This window comes from Saccopteryx leptura, chromosome 3, assembly GCF_036850995.1.
Source record: "Saccopteryx leptura isolate mSacLep1 chromosome 3, mSacLep1_pri_phased_curated, whole genome shotgun sequence".
NCBI lineage: Eukaryota > Metazoa > Chordata > Mammalia > Chiroptera > Emballonuridae > Saccopteryx > Saccopteryx leptura.
Genome location: NC_089505.1, coordinates 126,014,204 through 126,035,831, shown reverse-complemented (window position 1 = coordinate 126,035,831; position 21,628 = coordinate 126,014,204). Strand labels below are relative to the sequence as shown.

The 21,628-nt window shown below is 43.1% G+C and overlaps 2 protein-coding genes across 3 annotated transcripts in view; both read left to right on the top strand.

The window, feature by feature from the left end:
* TXNDC12 (thioredoxin domain containing 12) overlaps positions 1–13,064 on the top strand; it is a 28,769-nt gene extending 15,705 nt beyond the window's left edge. Inside the window, exons 1-7 of one of the 2 annotated variants that reach the window (XM_066376258.1) lie at positions 2,500–2,700; positions 3,491–3,534; positions 6,551–6,603; positions 7,404–7,477; positions 9,478–9,547; positions 10,291–10,374; positions 12,227–13,064. In XM_066376258.1, the coding sequence (XP_066232355.1) occupies positions 2,644–2,700; positions 3,491–3,534; positions 6,551–6,603; positions 7,404–7,477; positions 9,478–9,547; positions 10,291–10,374; positions 12,227–12,306 (462 nt within the window). In that variant the 5' untranslated portion in view covers positions 2,500–2,643 and the 3' untranslated portion in view covers positions 12,307–13,064. Of the gene's footprint in view, positions 1–2,499; positions 2,701–3,490; positions 3,535–6,550; positions 6,604–7,403; positions 7,478–9,477; positions 9,548–10,290; positions 10,375–12,226 lie in introns of those variants that run through there. The other variant, XM_066376257.1, reaches the window with a different exon arrangement.
* On the top strand, positions 1,519–3,041 carry KTI12 (KTI12 chromatin associated homolog). The gene has a single exon (XM_066376260.1). The coding sequence runs from the start codon at positions 1,559–1,561 to the stop codon at positions 2,618–2,620; it is 1,062 nt and encodes a 353-aa protein (XP_066232357.1). The 5' UTR covers positions 1,519–1,558; the 3' UTR covers positions 2,621–3,041.
* Positions 13,065–21,628: the final 8,564 nt, after the last annotated feature.

Below are 21,628 nucleotides of genomic sequence, written 5' to 3'. Positions count from 1 at the left end.
ATATGAATTATCTTACTTAATTCTCATAACTCTTTGGAGGTGGATACTGTTGTTACCTTCATTTTGGAGATAAGAAAACTAAGACGCAGAGCAGTTAAGTAACTTGCCCAAGATCACACAGCTAATATGTGGTGAAGCCAAGATTCAGATGTAGGCAGTCTGGCTCCAGAGTCTGCACTCAACTAGTAAACCATACTGCCTGATAGTCTCAAGTTGATAGTCCATGTAAGTTTAGTCTATGCATAGACAACTGATACAAAGAGGGAGAAAAAGGCAGAGCAGCAGAGGGAGGTGCTTTGTATGCTTAATTTATTTAATCTTCACAACCTCTGAGGTTGGTTCAGCCTGTGAAATAAGAGCTGTTATACATGAGAGGAAATTGAGATACAGAATGATTAAATAACGTGACAGTAGTTTACACAGCTAGTGAGTGGTGGAGCCAAGACTTGAATGTTGTCTGCTGTGCTGTTCTGGAGAGATAGAAAGACCAAATATAAAAACATTTTTTAAAAAAACTTCTTTATTGCCCTGCCCAGATAGCTCAGTTAGTTGGAGCTTCCCTTGGAAGTGCAGAGGTTGCTGGTTCGATCCTGGTCAAGGCACATACAGGAGCAGATTGATGTTCCTGCCTCTCTGTCTCTCTTTTGCTGCCTCTCTCTTACAAAAACAAACAAACAAAAACTTCTTTATTGGTCTGAAACACAGAAAGAGAGAGAAACATTGATTTGTTGTTCCATTTTTTTATGCATTAATTGGTTGATTTTTATATGTGCGCCCATCTGGGATTGAACCCGCAACCTCGGCATATTGGGACGACACACTAACCAACTGAGCTACCTGGCCAGGGCAAAAACATTTATTTTTATTGTTGTTTATCTGAAATTCAATTTTAACTAGGCATCCTGTATTTCTGGCAACTTTGCCCAGGAGAAAAATTCCTATTCGTTTTTCAAGGTCTAAATTAAATGACTATTTCTAATGTCTGTGATGATTTTTCTGGGCAGTTTGTTTTTCCTTTCTGTACTGTTAAAACTCAACCGACATCCACCCACCATCCATTATAGTATATATTATTATGCTTGTAGGTGTTTAAATCTTCCCATTCAGAGAGATCTGTTTTATATTTACCTTGGAATCCCCAAACATAGAGATACTGAATAATTGAAATGGTTATTGAATAAACAGTTATTGAGAATCACTGGGTGTGAGGAATGAAGGGGAACTAGCATTTGTGGATTGTTTTCTATATGCTAAATATATTTCTGATTGTTTTTGCATTATTTAATGCTTATTAGAAATGAATAGGCAGTTTGGCCACTGGGAGATAACATTCCCCTGAGACCTATAACATATGACATAAATAATGCCATTCTTGTCTCTATCTCCTTTCTGAGAGAACAGGACCTGGGTCTCTAGAGGCTAGAACTGTTTCCATAGGAACGGAGGTCTTTTAAGAGTCGAGGGATACCGGAAGTTGAGTTTGTATTTCCGGCTTAAGTCGGAGACGCCGGCAACCCGGAAGTTGGTGCACTGTTGCACATGGCCGCGCCCTGTAGAGATGCCACTCGTGGTGTTTTGCGGGCTGCCGTACAGTGGCAAGAGTAGTCGTGCGGAGGAGCTTCGTCAGGTGCTGGCGAATGAGGGCCGCGCGGTGTACGTGGTGGACGACGCTACGGTGCTGGGCGCGGAGGACGCGACAGTGTACGGCGATTCAGCCCGTGAGAAGGCATTGCGTGGGGCCCTGCGCGCCGCGGTAGAGCGACGCCTGAGTCGGCACGATGTGGTCATCCTTGACTCGCTCAACTACATCAAGGGCTTCCGCTACGAGCTCTACTGTCTGGCGCGGGCGGCGCGCACCCCGCTCTGCCTTGTCTACTGCGTACGGCCTGGCAGTCTGAGCAGGGGCACTCGAGTGGCGGGCGCAGAGAACAGAAACCGGAACGTCAGTGTGAGTTGGCGGCCGCGCGGTGAAGAGGAAGGGCGACCTCCGACGGCCGGCACCTGCGTCCTCGGGGAACCGTACACAGCGGACTCGGTAGTAAATGGGAGAGCCCAGGCACACGTACCTAAGGAACTGGAGCCGGAGGAAACCAGGGTGTCAGATCTTCCAGCGCTCGTGGCTCCGGAATTCGAGAAATCTGCAAAGAAGGTGTCCAGTGCCTTTTACCCTCCCGAACTTCTGGAGGCCCTAATGCTGCGCTTCGAGGCTCCCGATTCTCGAAACCGCTGGGACAGACCCCTATTCACCTTGGTGGGCTTAGAGGAGCCGTTGCCCCTGGCAGAGATCCAGGCTGCCCTGTTTGAGAACCGGGCTCCTCCACCCCACCAGTCTACACAGTCCCAGCCCCTTGCCTCTGGCAGCTTTCTGCACAATTTGGATCAGGTCACAAGCCAGGTGTTGGCCGGACTGATGGAAGCGCAGAAGAACGCAGTTCCCGGAGACTTGCTTAAGCTTCCTGGAACCACGGAGCACCTTCGGTTTACCCGGCCCTTGTCCATGGCAGAACTGAGTCGCCTCCGACGCCAGTTTATTTCCTACACCAAAATGCATCCCAACAATGAGAACCTGCCCCAACTAGCCAACATGTTTCTACAGTATCTGAACCAGAGCCTGCACTAACCAGAGGATGTTTAGGAAAAGCCATGGCTCCTTATCTAATCTCTACTGCCCTGTATTTCTTTAAGAAGTATAATCTGAAGGTCGGCAGAGCATATTGATGTGTGGTACTAGAACTGTTGTGTTTGATTTACTCACACTTTGCAGAATGCCTCTGGGCCAAGCCTTGAGTTTGGAGCATATTCTGAGACTAGAATGAAACTATCTTGAAGGATCTTGGCAAATTTCTCAGGACAGAGCTCAGGTGGACAGAGCTTGCTTAGATTGGGTTCTACTTGGGATATCACACTCTGATTTCTCCCATCTGAATTGTGGGAAAGCAGACTGTATGGATGAATTATGTTAAAACAGTTGTGAGCAGAAACTGAATATGGCACAGTTCTGCATATTCACTGGCCGTTCTTTCATACCACAGATAGTATTTTGAGTACTGTAACTAAACTTTTTGTTAATCTCTATCCTGGGGCCTGGAGTCACAGATAAATCCCCTGGTTTTCGTCTGTGGAAAGCTTCGATTTTGGTGGAAATGAAAGACATAACACTAGATTACTTCATCTAATAAAATCTTTTAGAAGAAAGGTGGCTGGAATCTCAATGTAATTTAATGTAACATTTTAGATACCGTACAGGGGTGGTCAAAAGTAGGTTTACAGTTGTGAGTATGCAAAACATTTATTCCTGTGTTAACTACTTATTGTATTATTTATTTGTATTACAACTGTAAACCTACTTTTGCCCACCCGTATATATTACTGCTGTGCCTTTGACTGAACTAGTGCTTCAGTAGTGCTTAGTAGGAGACAAGATACGTTGTTCTAATCTAGGGTGATTATAATTTATGTAACTTGTTCTTCATTTTATATTTCAAGGCAGATGTCACTTTTAACTTGTCATTCATTGATTTCATTAAACAAATAGTAGGTACCTGTCTTACCAGTGCTTGTGATTTCAAAGATAAATTATAGTCTTTGCCCTTCAGAAGTTAATCATTTGGTGAGAAATTCAGACAAGTAGACATTATTACAGGATGTGAGGGGCTGGGTGATCACAGGATGCTTTAGGAGACCAGAAGAGGAAAGGGCTAATGAGCTCTTGAGAGAGAAGGTGGTTTTGCAAAGGTTTCACAGATAGATTAATATGTGAACTGTCACTCTAGAACAAGGGTCAACAAAGGGCCAAAAAGTAAATATTTTAGGCTCTGTCGACCATAGTGTCTCTCTTGCAGCTTATCAGCTTTGCCATTGTGACACAAAAGCAGTGATAGTATTAAAATAAGTGTGAATGTGTTTTAATAAAACTGGGTACACTGAAATGTGAATTATATTTAATTTTGACATATCACAAAGTACTATTCTTTAGACTTGTTTCAACCGTTTAAAAATGTAAAAATCATTTTTATTTAACAGCTCTACAGAAGTAGGCAGTGGGCTTGATTAGGTCTGCTATTTGTCTAGAAGGCTCAATAGCTGTTTGGGAGAAAGAGAGCAAAATATTCTAAACTTTTGTAAGTGCATGGAGCTTTTGAAAGGATGGGCTGCCTTGATAGTTTATGTATATTTTTGCTCATCAGGCAATCTGGACCATCTTTGTTATTGATATATGGGAGAGGACTCCTGCATGAATAATGGAGATTTGGACAAGAAATCTCTTTAAGTCCTTTTCCAACCTTCATTCTAAGCTAATTGATTGTTGTTTAAGTTGGTTATAAAGCCATAAATTTCAGATTGCCAGTCTAAATTAAAATAGACCATACAGGTCAGAAAGAACATTGTTTTTTTGTTTGTTTAATTTTTTAAAAGACTTTATTCATTTTAGAGAATAGAGAGAGAGAGAAGTGGGGAGGAGCAGGAGGCATCAATTCTCATATGTGCCTTGACCAGGCAAGCCCAGGGTTTTGAACTGGTGACCTCAGCGTTCCAGGTCGACGCTTTATCCACTGTGCCACACTGGTCAGGCAGAACATTGTTTTTGAAGTCAGACTTATAAATTAGTAAGTTGCAGAACCTAGATTTTATGTGGACAAATACTTTCTTGGAAGTCACAGTTTTCTCATTCCTATTATAAAATCATCATAACATATCTCAGGATTGTAAGGATTTTTTTTTTTTTTTGTATTTTTCTGAAGCTGGAAACGGGGAGAGACAGTCAGACAGACTCCCGCATGCGCCCGACCGGGATCCACCCGGCACACCCACCAGGGCAACGCTCTGCCCACCAGGGGGCGATGCTCTGCCCCTCCGGGGCGTCGCCCTGCCGGGACCAGAGCCACTCTAGCGCCTGGGGCAGAGGCCAAGGAGCCATCCCCAGCGCCGAGCCATCCCCAGCGCCCTGGCCATCCCTGCTCCAATGGAGCCTTGGCTGCGGGAGGGGAAGAGAGAGACAGAGAGGAAGGAGGGGGTGGGGGTGGAGAAGCAAATGGGCGCTTCTCCTATGTGCCCTGGCCGGGAATCGAACCTGGGTCCCCCACACGCCAGGCCGACGCTCTACCGCTGAGCCAACCGGCCAGGGCCTTGTAAGGATTTAAATGAGACAATGCACATAAAGTGTATAGCACAATGTCGTATAATAAAAGTTTAGCACATTTTGGCTATTATTACAGTTACTTAGATCTCACTTCTGACTTGCCCTGCTCATTTGGTTTATGAGCTCTTACAAGTATTAGAGTCGGAAATCTATCCCTAATTTCTAGTAGACTTTATTGAAGAGCTGAATAATTCACTTGACACTTATTAATTATGTATATTTAGAATAGTGTCTGATACATAATAAATGCTATAATGTGTTTGCTGTCAATATGATTTTACATGCCAGATGTAGGGGATATGGAAACAGCTAATAGTTCCTTTAGGAAACTCTAAGTCTGATGGGGACAGATGGGTAAATATAATAAATACAGTCCGGTGTAATAAATACAGTGTTACACAGTCAGTGTATGATGGTATGGTGATAGGGTGGTTGGATGGTAGCTACTTACCTAGGACCCTCCTGCAAGTTATCATTTAAGCCTTGAGAATATAAAGAGCTTTATTTGGGCAACACTGGTTCAGGTGGATTATATTGCTTATTATTTTAAAAGAAAAAGCTTTTTTCCTCCCTGATGATAAAAATTACGTTTAATTGTAGAAAAATAGAAAAAGTAGTAAAATCCACCATTCCATTATCCAGGATAATTGCTATTTATCTTTTAGATTATTTCCTTTGGACTCTTTTCTCTGTACATATTTGTATACTTAAGCTACAGATAATTATTTTATATTCTAGTTTGTAATTTAACATTATACCAATGAAAATTTTTATTAATTTTTTTAATTGAGAGGCAAGGCGGCAGACAAACAGGCTCCTGCATGCGTCCTGACTGCGATTCACCCAGCAGACCCCCAACCAGCCAACGTTGTGCCCATCTAGGGCTGTTGTTCCATTGCTTGGCAACTGAGTTATTTTAGCTTCTAAGTGAGGCCATGGAACCATCCTCAGTGCCTGAGGCCAACTTGCTCTAACCATTTGAGCCATGACTGCAGGAGGGGAGAGAGAGAGAGAGAGACGGAGAGGGGTGGAGAAACAGATGGTCTCCTCTCCTGTGTGTCCCGACTGGGAATCAAACCCAGGACTTTCACACGGGCCAACACTCTACCACTGAGCAAACCTGCCAGGGTCATTAATATTTTCAGTGCTTATATAACCTTAATGTTTAAATTGGCTGTTTTCTTCTGCAATTCTTTTCCCCAGCTTTAAAGCCCAAATTTGCAGAATTTACAGGAATGTCAGAATTTATCAGTAATTTTGTTATAATTGTTATTGAATAGGTTGTCTTAAAACTTTTCTAATTAAAATTATATTACATGAATGTCTTTGTCTTCATAAGTTGGTCATTTTTATTAGGATAAATATCAAGAAATGGGTTGCTCAATATAATTTGTTTGTTTTGTTTTTAAGTGGATTGCCCGTGATGGTGATTATCCATAAGTCCTGGTGTGGAGCTTGCAAAGGTAAGTGCAAATGATCAAACCTCAAATATTAGCATTGAAAAATATGAGCAGTAAAAAAAAAAAGAAAAGAAAAGAAAAATATGAGCAGTGATTTTGGCCAAGTGGCTTCTGATTCCTTTAAGAAATTTTAAAAAACTATATGACACAGAGTCCATGCCCCCAAGAAATTTGCACTTATATTTGCAGTGTGTTGGAGGGTGAGGCAGTTAAGGTAAGTAGAGTATGAGATTAAATGTTACAATAGTCATGTGGACAGTAAATGTTAGAAGAAACTGAAATGTGTAGAGAAAGACATGAGAAAGATAGGAAAGTCTTCCTGGAGGAGTTGAGAATCAGATTAGAACCCAAGGTTGTCTTACTTTGTAGCATGTATTTTGTTTCTGCCATGCCACAGCGCCACTTCCCAGTCAGACTTTTTTCTTTTGTTTGTTATGCTGTACTTAATAAAATCCTAATTGGAAAAGGAGTATAGAACTAGTGTAAATAGTGAGTGTAATATATATACATTAGTGGTATTGTTACTCTATTATCTGTTCTTCAATAGAAGTTACTAAAATATGTAAAAAAGCAAATAGTAATAATATTTTTATTTGTATACCATTAACTATATTTTATAAATGTAAAAGCTTTAGAGAAATGAAGTCAATCACTCAAGGTTACATAGCTATGCAAGTAAGTGGCAGAAGCAGGACCATAATTCCTGTCCTGATTTAATGGGTACTTACATGAATCAGCTCAGCAAATTAGAGTTTGGATATAACAATGATGTTTTCTTCTGTTCCAAATTTTTTTTCCCCTAGCTTTAAAGCCCAAATTTGCAGAATCTGCAGAAATTTCAGAACTTTCTCATAATTTTGTTATGGTAAACCTTGAGGTAAGACTTCCAGAGTTTCCAGAGTTTCTCCTTTATCCTATAACCTTAAGTCTTAACTCTTTTAGAATTACTATTATTAATGGTATAACATTTTATTTAGTAGAGCTGGCTGCTTTTATGTATATGTTTTTCTCTTGACCTTTAAGTCTTGCATCAGATACGGTAGAAAGCCATCCAGCCTCCAGTTGTGGGAGGAAGTGGAATAGGTGAGATTGGATAAGATGATTGAAATCTAAGGTTCCTTCATTCTTAGTCTATGATTGTGACATGTTTTTACATCTTTGTATAGCTTCTCTAAAGGTATAGTCAACGTGCAGACCACGAGTTCCTGCAAAATGTGATTCAGTTGAAAACCTACTCTGTCCTGGGCTTGTATGTGCAGCCCTCTTGTTTCTTTATTAGATATGCTTTATGTACTGTACTTAGAATTCTTGGATTCCCAGATCAGAATATCAGATCTTAGAGTTAGAAGGGCTTTTTAGGCCATTTGTACTATCTTCATTTTACAGAAAGAGCATCTTAGACCTGAAAAAGTTAGTCAAGCTCATAGAGCCTAATAACTGATAAGAATAGATACTATGGCCTAGCTTGCTGCCTTTAGGCTATACTCTTCAAATGTAGGACACTTCAATGCTCTGTGGTAATATTTTTAGCTCTAAGTTTCTGTAAAATAATGTTGATTTTTTTGAACAAATTAACAGTTAATGTTGAGGTAGCTAAGGGATTACTTTTATAGTTGGCATATAGCCTGAATGCTGATATACCTCACTCAAGGCAAAGTTATATTAACTGAAAAAATGATCCTGTGTCATTTCTGAAATGGAGACTACTATCAATTCTTATACATATGAACTCTTCACCAGTCTCTATGCTAAGTTAGAATCACCTCTCAAAGGAAAAAATGTCTTCAGTGAGCATTCTCCAACTTTGGAGATTTTTTATTTTTTTTTTTTTTTTTTTTTTTTTTTTTTTTTTTTTTTTTTTTTTCCTTTTTCATTTTTCTGAAGCTGGAAACAGGGAGTGACAGTCAGACAGACTCCCGCATGCGCCCGACCGGGATCCACCCGGCACGCCCACCAGGGGCGGTGCTCTGCCCCCCAGGGGGCGATGCTCTGCCCATCCTGGGCGTCGCCATATTGCGACCAGAGCCACTCTAGCGCCTGAGGCAGAGGCCACAGAGCCATGCCCAGCGCCCGGGCCATCTTTGCTCCAATGGAGCCTTGGCTGCGGGAGGGGAAGAGAGAGACAGAGAGGAAAGCGCGGCGGAGGGGTGGAGAAGCAAATGGGCGCTTCTCCTATGTGCCCTGGCCGGGAATCGAACCCGGGTCCTCCGCACGCTAGGCCGACGCTCTACCGCTGAGCCAACCGGCCAGGGCTGGAGATTTTTTAAAAGAAAGCTAATTGTGTGGTTGTATCTTCGGGAGGACTGTAACTCCACAATTGTAGCTAAAACATTAGTCTCATTAAAATATATTCAAGAAATACTATATGCAAGTCAGTGATGTTTTGGGAATCAGTAAAGAACAAAACAAAATTTTCTGCCTTCATTGAAACTACCTATAGGGACTTGAATATGGAGACAGACGGATATCAATCAGATAGTGGGGATGGTATGGCTAAAAACGAAGGATGGAGGGGATAGTTTGCAAAGATGGCTACTAAAGATACTTGAGCAAAGAGTTGAAGCAGAAAAGGGAGTGAGCCATAAGGTTAATGGGGGAACTGTGTCTAGCCAGGGGGTAAAAACAAGTACAAAAGACTGAATGAGGAGCTTGCCTGGCTTGTGTAATGATGGTGACAGAAGGCAAGTTAGTGTGCTTGAAATAGATTGAACAAGGGGTAGGACATGAAATTAGAGAAGTACCCAGGTGGCAGATAATGTAGGGCCTCTTAGGCCACACAGCAAGGACTTAGGGGTTTTACCGTGAGTGAAAGGAGAAGCCACTGGAAGGATTGAGGAGAGAGGAGACATTATCTGACTTACGGTTTATACTTAATAGGATGAAGAGGAGCCCAAGGATGAAGATTTCAGCCCTGATGGGGGTTATATTCCACGAATTCTTTTCCTGGGTAAGGCGAAAGATCTTAATCTGGGGGTCCCTGATGAGGTTTATATTCCACGAATTCTTTTCCTGGGTAAGGTGAAAGATCTTAATCTGGGGGTCCCTGATGTAGGAGAGACATTAATCAAGGCCCCGACTCCTCCTAGTGAAACTAGACTGGATGGCTAAAAACAAAAACCAGTTTGAAGAGAGAGTGTGGGAGTTCTGAGTCTGAAGAAAAGCTTTTCTCATTAACTAACTGCTTTTATGAGCAAGGACAGAGTACTGATCATCTTTTTATTCATTCAACAATCATTTGTATATCAGCTATAAATCAAGCACTATGCAAGGCACTACCGGACACAGATAAGCCACAATTCCTACCGTTGACACTGTATTGCAGCAGAAGCAATGCAGTACCATAACCAGACAAATGTCCCCACAAACAGCTTTATAAAAGATACTTAATGACTACCTAATCTTTATTCAGCATTCTGATAGATTCTGTGGGGATTGCAAATACATGGGATCCTATCACCATCGAGTAGAAAAGGAACATATCAGGAAGAGGGAATAGCATACCAAGACATGGGGAGGGGCATGGTGGTAGGAAACTGCAAAGAGTACATGTGATTGCAACATAAAACACAGGGATTAGGGTGATGAGATAATGGGCTGCAAAGATGGGCAGGTTCATTAGTAGGTCCATATAGTGTTTGAAGTATGTCTCTTGTAATTATTGCAACCCCTGTGCCATTATATCTACAATAGATCCCAGTGGCAAGGTGCGTCCTGAAATTATCAATGAGAATGGAAACCCCAGCTACAAATACTTCTACATCAATGCTGAGCAAGGTATGGTTATGTTGAAAGAGAGAAGGGAGGGTTGCTGTTAGATTTAACTAAGGGTGAAACACATGCAAGGTCTATTATGGGAAACAATTGAACATGTTACCTGAGCATCTCCTCCATGACTAGCTTTTGGATAGATCCTGTATAGAATATAGGAGAAAGATAAGACTGAGCTTCTTCCTTAACTACTTTCAATGCACTTGAGAGCTAACTGACCCACACAACACTGAAGAATGGCAGCTCACAGAGATAGTCACTTACCCCTGGTCTCATAGTTAATATGTCACAGAGCCAGGACCTCAGTCCAGAACACAGTTTTTCTCCCACTGCATTAATGCTACTCTTATAAGAATTCAAAGGAGGTGCATGCTAACTATTGGCTGATGGGGTTTAAAAGGTTTCATAGATAGTAGACTTTAACTGGACCTGGAAGGATAAGAATTTGTCTCTGGACAGATAGGAGAAGGACATTTCAAGCTATGGAAGCAAGGGGGTGGGTAGCCTAACATGGAGAGTCCTGAAGGTTTGCTGGAGGAGGTGATGACTGGATTAAGTCCTGAAGAATGAGACTAGCCAGCAGAAGAATGCAGAAAGTTATGTTCCAGGAAGAACAGAACCAGCACAGACAGGTAAAGGAAGGTTGAGAGCATAAGTGAGTCATGCTTTTTTGTTCTCTAATCCTTGAGCAGTAATTCTAGAGGCAGGGGTTGGAGCTCATGCCATGTGCTGTCATGTTTTCCTTCTGAAGTTCCCCCTGCCATATATAGAAGGGGGCTGTTTGTTAAGTTGCCATGTGTGCTCCATTGCCATGCTACCAAGTTGTTGATCACTTTGCATTTTGAGTCCTTGAAACTTATTTCTCAGACTTGCCAGAGGAAAGTGATCTGGAGAGGTTATCCTCTCCTTCCCATCTTACTCATTCAGATGCAGCTTACTGGAGGTTGGTATTACAGGGAAATTTTCCACATAGAGAAGGACAGCTGGACTTGAGGTCCCCAACTCTTGACCCTTGAGATTTACCTTCCCTTTAGGATATCATTTTTGTTAACCATTGCCATCTCCATCTTGACATTTTTTAACACATTAGTCCAAATGTGTACACAGACCTTTGCCTGAATCCCCCATGGCTCAGCTGACATGAAACGGGAACATACAAACCTGTTTCTCCTAAAGACTTAGGCAAAACAGAAAGGGCTCTAATGAGTTCATCGGCTTGCTTTCTGAGATTCACAGACTAGCTCAACCTAACTCCTGGTCTCCATTGTGTAGGGAGCCTGTACCAAAACAGCCGCCCTCCTTGCAGTCTAAATCCACAAGAGGAATGCCCGGAGATAGACAAGAAGTTACATCTCCCGTCTGTCTAGGGTATTCCTTCTACGTCTCTTTTGCCTGAGAACTTGGCTTCTTCCATATACTGTATAGTTGATACTGGGAGTGACCACCTCCTTCAGTGAAGACCGTCTCCCCTTCCCCAGCATACTCACACTCACATATCAGTGTAACCTGTAACCTCGACAGGAAGTGAAGTAAATACAATATTCACCCAAAAGATATAATGGGGATGGAGCAAGGTGTTTTCTATTCTTGGTATCAAGTGAATGTATACAGCCTATGATAGGGCTCAACTCTAATCCTGGAGGATAAGCCAAAGTAACTACTAACATTTTTCTAACACTTCATGCTTTATAAAGTACTTTTATTATTCATTCTCATTTAATTTTTACAATAATCCTGTGTGAATTAAGTAGCATTACCTCATTTTATAGGTAACGAAACAAAACATCTGCATTGGTTATCGATGTCAGACATTAAATTAAAGATCTGCTTCATACTCTTCCCCCAATCTTTATTTCAGTTGTCCAGGGGATGAAGGAAGCTCAAGAAAGGCTGACAGGTGATGCCTACAGAGAGAAACATCTTGAAGATGAGTTGTAACATGAATGTATTCCATAGCAAAACTAGAGTTCTGGAAGGAAAGCAGCAGGGAGGGAATACTCAGAACAATTAAACCAACCAGGAAACCTTGCTCCTGCCTACGTGGGAAGGAGCTCGCTCACTGTGGAAGAGTTCTGCTAACAGAAGCTGGTCTCTATATTTGTGGATCCAGCAGCGTGTGGCCGACTTTCTTCTCCTGCCTCTCTGACCTAAATGTCTATTTGTCATTGAATGTAAAGGATGACACCTTTTGACAAAAAACTTGAGCCATTTAGAGGTTTACTTCTCATACTTAAGTATTTGAATCTTTTTCCACATCCTCTCCCTTTACTCACCTTGGTGGTGAGAGGAAACCAGGGACATCTTTTCTACAGTGTTAAAATTGCAGAAATCGCTTATCATTTCAAACAACAAACCCTAGATGGGAATCAGTAATTCTGCCCCCACCAGGGAGACCAGCCTGATTCTTCCTTTTCTCCTGGGAACAATCTTGGCCTTCCTCCTGAGTCCCTGCACCTTCCTTCCTCTTCTCGTGCTTGGGCTTCCCTCTTTGCACGCATGTGTGTGCAGGAATGGCTGTGAGCTTGGACTCAGCCCCAGCTGGAAGCATGCTTTTCCTGTTACTGTTGGAGAAACTCAAACGTTTAAGCCCTAGGCAGAGCCATTTTTGTCAAGTTGTCAACTGTATTTTTGTACTGGGGTTAAAAAAATAATAAATATTGTACTATTAAACTTTAATAAAACTTTAAAAGGCTTGATATCCTTTTGTTTGATGTTTTGTTTTATTTTGATTGACGTCATGATGGCCTTTTTGTTATTGGAGAATGGAGGGGGAGAGATGGAGATGAGAAGGACAATTTATCTTGAGGGCCTAATTGAGACTTCCACATTCATATGGGCATCAGAGCTCATCGCTTAACACTTTTTAAATAGCTGAATTCCCTTCATCCTCACTATTGCTGTTTTACTGCAGGGCAGGCTATTTCAGTTTCCTAAGCTATTTTTTTGTGACAGCCTCATAATTTGTCTACTGCCAATATTCTCTCCTACAAGCTATCCTCCCTGCTTTCCAAAATGCAAATGTGACAGTGTTACTCCCCTACTTAAAGATTTTTCTGTCACCTTGAAGATTATAATACATTTTTTTTTAATTTATTCATTTTAGAGAGGAGAGGGAGAGACAGAGAGAGAGAGGAGAGACAGAGAGAGAGAGAAGGGGGGAGGAGCTGGAAGCATCAACTCCCATATGTGCCCTGACCAGGCAAGCCCAGGGTTTTGAACCGGCGACCTCAGCATTTCCAGGTCGACGCTTTATCCACTGCGCCACCACAGGTCAGGCTATAATACATATTAATACTGGGAAACATTTGGACCTCATTATGTGCAAGGTACTTTTCCAAGTGCTTTACCTGTGTTACCCATTTTGTTTGCCTTTTGTCCTAACAGCCCTGTGAGAAAGGTACATTATAATCTCCATCTTGCAGAAGAAACATTTGAAGTATGTGATGAAACCAAGGTACAGGATAAAGTCAAGATCTTGACCATGGCCTTTAAGAAGCTGCCTACATCTTCAACCTCATTTTTTCCCATTCACATCTGTGTGTTTTGTTTTGTGGTACACCAGATTGTTTCAAGTACTGCTCACAACATGCTCTTTTTTATGCTTTTGTGCCTTTGCTTGGCTAGATTTCTTTGCCTAAAACATCTTTTCTTTTTACTCATCCTTCACATGTTGAGCCACCTCTTCCAGAGTCTCTCCTGACATTTCTCATGAGGATAAAATGTCTCTCCCCAAATACATCTCTCTTGGCTGTGCATCACATATTGTAGTTACCTATTTGGACATCTCTGGTGGTCACTGGGCAGCCACACCCCTCTAGAGTGGAGGCCATTCCTCTCTGTTCTGTGCACCAATGTCTAAAACAATGTACTTTCAAGTGAATTGTCCCACTCTGGTAGATTCTGTTCATCTATATTCCGTCAGTGGTCCTATGGGATAGGTAGTATTAGCCTCATTTTATGGAAAAGGGAACCTTGGAGATGGAAGTGGCTTGCCCTCAGTTTCTAGACTACTGGATTTTAACCACCTCTATCTTACTCCAAACTTGTGTTTTCCACCACATGTTGTATTACCTTTTTGTGTTTCAGGGTGTAACTCAGAACAGGAGTTTTCCTTTAAAAAAAAAAAAATTTAGCCTGACCTGTGGTGGCGCAGTAGATAAAGCCTTGACCTGGAATGCTAAGGTTGCCGGTTCTAAACCCTGGGCTTGCCTGGTCAAGGCACATATGGGAGTTGATGCTTCCTGCTCCTCTCCCCTTTTCTCTCTCTTTTTCCCCTCTCTGTAAAATGAATAAATAAAATCTTTTAAAATATATATTTTATCTGGCCCTGGCTGGTTGGCTCAGTGGTAGAGCATCAGCCTGGCGTGCAGGAGTCTCAGGTTCGATTCCCAGCCAGGGCACACAGGAGAAGCGCCCATCTGCTTCTCCACCCCTCCCCCTCTCCTTCCTCTATCTCTCTCTTCCCCTCCTGGGGCCAAGGCTCCATTGGGGCTCCAGGTGCTGAGGATGGCTCTATGGCCTCTGCTTCAGGCGCTAGAGTGGCTCTGGTGGCAGCAGAGCAACGCCCCAGATGGGCGGAGCACGCTCCCTGGTGGGCGTGCTGGGTGGATCCCTGTCGGGCGCATGCGGGAGTCTGTCTGACTGCCTCCCTGTTTCTAACTTCAGAAAAAAAAAAAAGAAAAAAAATATTTTTTATTTATTGATTTTAGAGAGAGGAAAGAGAGAGAGAGAGGAAAGGCAGGGGGAGAAGGACAGGAAGCATAGTTGCTTTTCATATGTGCCTTGACCATGCAAGCCAGGGGTCTTTAACATGCTACCTCAGTGCTCCAGGTCAACACTATGTGCTGTGGCACCACAGGTCAGGCTAGAACAAGAGTTTTCAGTCTGGTGAACAAAAAGTCTTTACAAGGGATATATGAGCACAGGAACTTAGTGAATTGATATCCAGATCTTCATTTTCTCAGGATTCCTCAAAAAATTAAACAATTACCATAGGCCCTGGCCAGTTGGCTCAGTGGACAAAGCATTGGCCCTGCATATGGACATCTGGGGTTCGATTCCTGGTCAAGGTACACAAGAGAAGTGACCATCTGCTTCTCTCCCCCTATCCCCCATCTCTCCCTCTTCCCTTCCTGCAGCCAGTGGCTCAATTGGTTCAGTTCAAGCATTGGCCTGGGGCACTGAAGATAGCTCCTTGGAGAGTCAGCCTCAGGAGCTAAAAATGGCTGGGTTGATTAAAGCATCGGCCCCAGACAGGGTTGCTGGATGTATCCTGGGTTGGGGCACATGTGGGAGTTTGTCTCACTCTCTGCCTTCCTCTCACTTTAAACAAAAAAACAAAAAACAAAACAAAAACAATTAGCCTGACCAGGTGGTAGCACAGTGGATGGAACGTCAGACTAGGATGTGGGGGACCCAGGTTCGAGACCCCAAGGTCACCAGCTTGAGCGTGGGCTCATCTGGTTTGAGCAAAGCTCACCAGCTTGGACCCAAGGTCGCTGGCTCGAGCAAGGGATCACTCAGTCTGCTGTAGCCCCACGGTCAAGGCACATATTGAGAAAGCAATCAATGAACAATAAAGCGCCACAATGAAAAACTGATGATTGATGCTTCTCATCTCTCTCCGTTCCTGTCTGTCTGTCCCTATCTATCCCTCTCTCTGACTCTCTTAATGTCTCTGTAAAAAATAAATAAATAAATAAATAAATAAATAGCCTGACCAGGCGGTGGCGCAGTGGATAGAGTGTCAGACTGGGATGCGGAGGACCCAGGTTTGAGACCCCAAAGTTGCCAGCTTGAGCGCGGGCTCATCTGGTTTGAGCAAAAGCTCACCAGTTTGGACCCAAGGTCGCTGGCTTGAGCAAGGGGTTACTCAGTCTGCTGAAGGCCCGCAGTCAAGGCATATGTAGGAGAGCAATCAATGAACAACTAAGGTGTTGCAATGCGCCAACGAAAAACTAATGATTGATGCTTCTCATCTCTCCGTTCCTGTCTATCTGTCCCTGTCTATTCCTCTCTCTGACTCTCTCTCTGTCTCTGAAATAAATAAATAAATAAACCACAAAAAACAATTAACCATATGCTCCACCAATTCCACTTCTGAATATATACCCCAAAGAACGGAATGCAGGGACTTAAATATTTGCACACCTCTGTTTATAGTAGAATTCTTCACAATAATCATAAAGTGGAAGCAACTCAATTACTTGTCAACGGATGGATGGATGAACAATGGAAAAAGAGTTCCGGTTCTCTCAGACCCTACACTCAGGCTGATTTCAGCACTATGGCTACTGGTCAGTTCTGAGAGAATGCAGTTCCTATTTAGAGCACAAGGGGGAATATGAGACAACCTTTGCAAAGGGTCACTGGGCCAACTTACCAGCTTTCCTTAGCAAGCCCTATGAAAAAGGCAAAATAGAAGACAAATAGAGACATGTTCCAAAATTAGAAAGGCAACTTGACTTACAAATTCTAAGTGGTAACTGTTCTTCAGTTCCCTAGACATGAATTTGAAGGGGGAAATCACTGACAAGCATGATGAACTTAGTTATAAGTTCTATTATATCCCTTGAAGTAGCTGATGCTTTTGAATATCCTATTATGTACCCCATATTCTACATATGTTATTACTTTTTTTTTTACAGAGACAGTGAGAAGACAGACAGAAATGAGATGAGAAGCATCAATCATCAGTTTTTCATTGCGACACCTTAGTTCATTGATTGCTTTCTCATATGTGCCTTGACCATGGGGCTACAGCAGATCAAATAACCTCTTGCTCAAGCCAGCGACCTTGGGTCCAAGCTGGTGAGCTTTGCTCAAACCAGATGAGCCCACACTCAAGCTAGCGAGCTCGGTGTCTTGAACCTGGGTCCTCTGCATCCCAGTCCAATGTTCTATCCACTACGCCACTGCCTGGTCAGGTGACATATGTTATTACTTTTAATTTAACTCATAGAGCCAGTGAAATAATTCTCATCCCCATTTTACAGATGAGCAACCTGTGTGATTAAGAGGAATTCAATCATATAATTAGCAAATGGTGAAAGCTGTATTTGAACCCAAACTTCTCTGATTCCAAATCTTATGTCCTTTGATACTTCCATCCTGGTTTATCTTAAAAGCCTTGAAGTTTATTTTCATTCAGTTCCCTTATTTAACAGAGATGGGCCAGAAAAGGGAATGGTTAGTGGTGAGTGATAACTGGTGAGACCAAGGGGTAATATTCCCAGGGTAAGCTCATGGATATGAGGCCCCCTGACCACAGACCATAGTTATGCCCATGCCACTGCTGTGTAAACATCCTGCGCGCGGGGGGGTGGGGGGGGGTGGGGGAGAGGTGTGTGTGGTGGTTTAGAACTGGTCATTTAGCCATGTTCTCACCCTGGGAGAAGAAGCATCTGTCCTCTCTGTTCTTTATGTGCCTCATTTTTAAAATGGGCTGACTTCTTCTCCTCCATCAGGACTCAACTCAAATGTCACGTCCTTTGAGAAACTATCCCTATTTAATCATTCTAAAATAGCCCCTTCCCCTAGTCACTTTATATCCCATGATCTTAGAATATTTCCTTAAATGTGCTCATCACTAACTGAAATTATCTTGTATAGTTTGTTTACTTATTTGTCTCCATTCTTAGTATTCATAACCATGTGACCAGGGATTCTCTGTTTAGTTCATGTTTGTGTATATTCGTGCCTAGAACACTGCTAAGTGTTAGCACACTAAGTGATCAGAAAATCTTTGTGGATTGAATGAATGAGAAATATAATGCTAAAGAATTAGGACCAGAGGGTGAAAGCTACAAGCAGGCTGTTTTAAGCAAAGGAAAGGACTTTCCTAAGAATTAAGAGTTGCCCAAAGACAAAGCAGTTTGCCCTGGGGGAGGCAGTCTCCTATCTATGACAGTGAGCATGTCAAGGCATGGGGGGCTCCTATGTTGTATTGGTCGGGAAGGGCTGATTTGAGGTACCATTGGCATCTCAGGGTTGAACTAAAAAGCACCTGGTAACAGGGTGCTGTCTAGTCATTGTCTGTGTTAATTAATGGATTGAGTATTTTCTCTAATAACTGGGGAAAGAGAAGTCCAGAGGTTAAGAGAGGCAGAAACAAGGTTCTTGACAGTGCTAGATTCTGCTTCTGGGCCCTGTGGGAGCATCCTAACATGCTAGTGGGCTTGTTTAAGTTCCAATAAAATAAGTGAAGGCAATATGACTACTCATTTCCAACTCAGATGCTGTTTTTACCACTGGGCTCTTGTTCTCACTTTCCCCATGGCTGTCTTCTGTTCCCTTTCTCAGAGGGAATGATACCACCAAAATCAGAAAGCTCTCCTAATTGCCTCAATTTCCTTTCTCCTCTTGTAGAGCCAACCAGTCACCAAATCCTGTCATTTTCATCCCTTCAATGTTCTACTGCATCTCCCAGCTCAGGTCTCACAATCTCTCTCTCTCTTTTTTTTTTTTTTTTTACAGAGATAGAGAGTCAGAGAGAGGGATAGACAGAGACTGACAGGAATGGAGAGATGAGAAGCATCAATCATTAGTTTCTCGTTGGGCATTGCGACCTTAGCTGTTCATTGATTGCTTTCTCATATGTGCCTTGACCGCGGGCCTTCAACAGACCAAGGAACCCCTTGCCCAAGCCAGCGACCTTTGGTCTAAGCTGGTGAGCTTTTGCTCAAACCAGTTGAGCTCGCACTCAAACTGGCGACCTCGGGGTCTCGAACCTGGGTCCTTCCACATCCCAGTCCAACACTCTATCCACTGCGTCACTGCCTGGTCAAGCTCACAATCCCTTTTTTATTTATCTATTTATTTATTTATTTATTTATTTATTTATTTAATTTATTTTTTTTTTCCATTTTTCTGAAGCTGGAAACAGGGAGAGACAGTCAGACAGACTCCCGCATGCGCCCGACCGGGATCCACCTGGCACGCCCACCAGGGGCGATGCTCTGCCCACCAGGGGGGCGATGCTCTGCCCATCCTGGGCGTCGCCATATTGCGACCAGAGCCACTCTAGCGCCTGAGGCAGAGGCCACAGAGCCATCCCCAGCGCCCGGGCCATCTTTGCTCCAATGGAGCCTTGGCTGCGGGAGGGGAAGAGAGAGACAGAGAGGAAAGCGCGGCGGAGGGGTGGAGAAGCAAATGGGCGCTTCTCCTGTGTGCCCTGGCCGGGAATCGAACCCGGGTCCTCCGCACGCTAGGCCGACGCTCTACCGCTGAGCCAACCGGCCAGGGCTATCTATTTATTTTTATTTATTTATTTTTACAGTGACAGAGATAGAGACAGATAGGGACAGACAGACAGGAACGGAGAGAGATGAGAAGCATCAATCATCAGTTTTTCGTTGTGACACCTTAGTTGTTCATCGATTGCTCTCTCATATGTGCCTTGACCATGGGCCCTCAGCAGACCGAGTAACCCCTTGCTTGAGGTGAGCCTTGCTCAAACCAGATAAGCCTACGCTCAAGCTGGTGACCTCGGGTCTCGAACCTAGGTCCTCCGCATCCCAGTCTGACGCTCTATCCACTGAGCCACCGCCTGGTCAGGCTCACAATCTCTTTTGAAGTCAGTGCACCAGCCTTCTTTCTGATCTTCCTGTCCCCTGTAACTTGGAGCCCCCAATCTATCTCCCACTGTGCAGGCTGAGATTTTTTCTAAAGCATGAATGTAGCAAAGCCTTCCTGCTGTATAAAGCCCTGTAACAGCTCCTCAGTGTCTTGATCATCCTTAGTATGATCCCCAGGCTTGGCTGACCTGTGGCTTTGACTTACCTTCCCGCATCACTGATCACCTGTACTGTGCCCATCACATCTATTGTTCCCAGAGATTCATAACCCCTGAAGATCTCTAAAGATTTCACATTATTTCATATCTTTGGGCCTGGGTTCATATGCCTGGGTTTAACTCCTGCTCATCCTTGAAGTCTTAGCTTAAGTCTCTCTGCATCCCAGGACCTGCATCCCAGCATGGTGCCTAGCCAACTCTCAGCCTTCTCCTTGCTGGCATGTCCCACAGTGAGAAAAACAGTCATGTCTTGCCAAATTCATTAATGTCACTGATTTTAGTCCTGGCTTTTCCTACTTTCAACAGCTAAGAAACAATGGGATAGTTATTTCTTCCTCACATCTAAGATGGTATGAATCAGTCACACTTCATAGGTTTATGCAGTAAAAGTTAAATGATGTGGTAAATGTGTAAATATTTAGTGCCTAATTATTCAGCAAATATCCTCTGTCTCCTTCTAAGAATGATACAGGAGGCACTGCATTGGATAGTAGTGTGACCTTTGCCCTTGTAGAGCTCAGACTAGTGGATCTTACAGCCTGCTATCCTGCACCAGACAATGAGTAACTTTGGATCAGGGACCATTTGTTATTCATCCTCATGTATAGTAGGTTCTCAGAAAATACGTGCTGGGTGCATGAGTGAATGAATGAGCTAATGGCATTCCAAGAAGAGACAGAAACTTAGGCAAATTCATGGAGATGTTGTGGAGCAGGTCACATTCAGGGAACTGCAAGTAGTTTACTATTGGAGCTCAGGGCATGATGGGGGATCATCCAGTAATGAGGCTAGTGGGTGGGTGGGGCCAGGCCACAAAAGGCCATGTGTGCATACTAAACAAGTAGACTTTGGAGTAGAGCAAAGGGAGAGATTTTAAACTGGGTTTAGGAAGAGTCCTCCGCTGCAGTGTAGACTAAGTGTGGATTACAGGGGAAGATTGGAGGCTATCATGAGGATAGGACAGTAAGAAGGCTATGGCCATGAATGGAGGGGAAGGGATGGAATGGAGAGCTCTCGGAAGGTAGAATGGATTCACTTCAGTGAAGTATTGGCAGGGAGAGGGAGGCGTAATGGGTGGTACCTGCATTCTAACTATTCACATGTGGCATGTTTCCCTGTGTGTCTCAAATTCCACTCCTGCTGATAGCAAGTGTCCTCAGTGTGCATTTTAACCAGTTTTACTTCGTAAACTGATGCAGGTGGGGAGAGAGTGGATCTGCACATTCATTTATTTTACAAATGAAGAAACTGAAGCACAGAGAAGGAAGAAATGATTTGTACATGAAATGGCATTTGAGATACTCATTGTTTCTTCTTACTCTCCAAATCTGTTTTCACTCCTGTGGGAGATTGGTTAATGTCCATAGATTCCTTCCTTCCCTGTATCCATGCCCCTTTGTGATGTGACTTTTCTCTTCTTCCTAGAGGTGGAGTTTATTTCTCTACCCTGAGGTTAGTTTAAAGAGA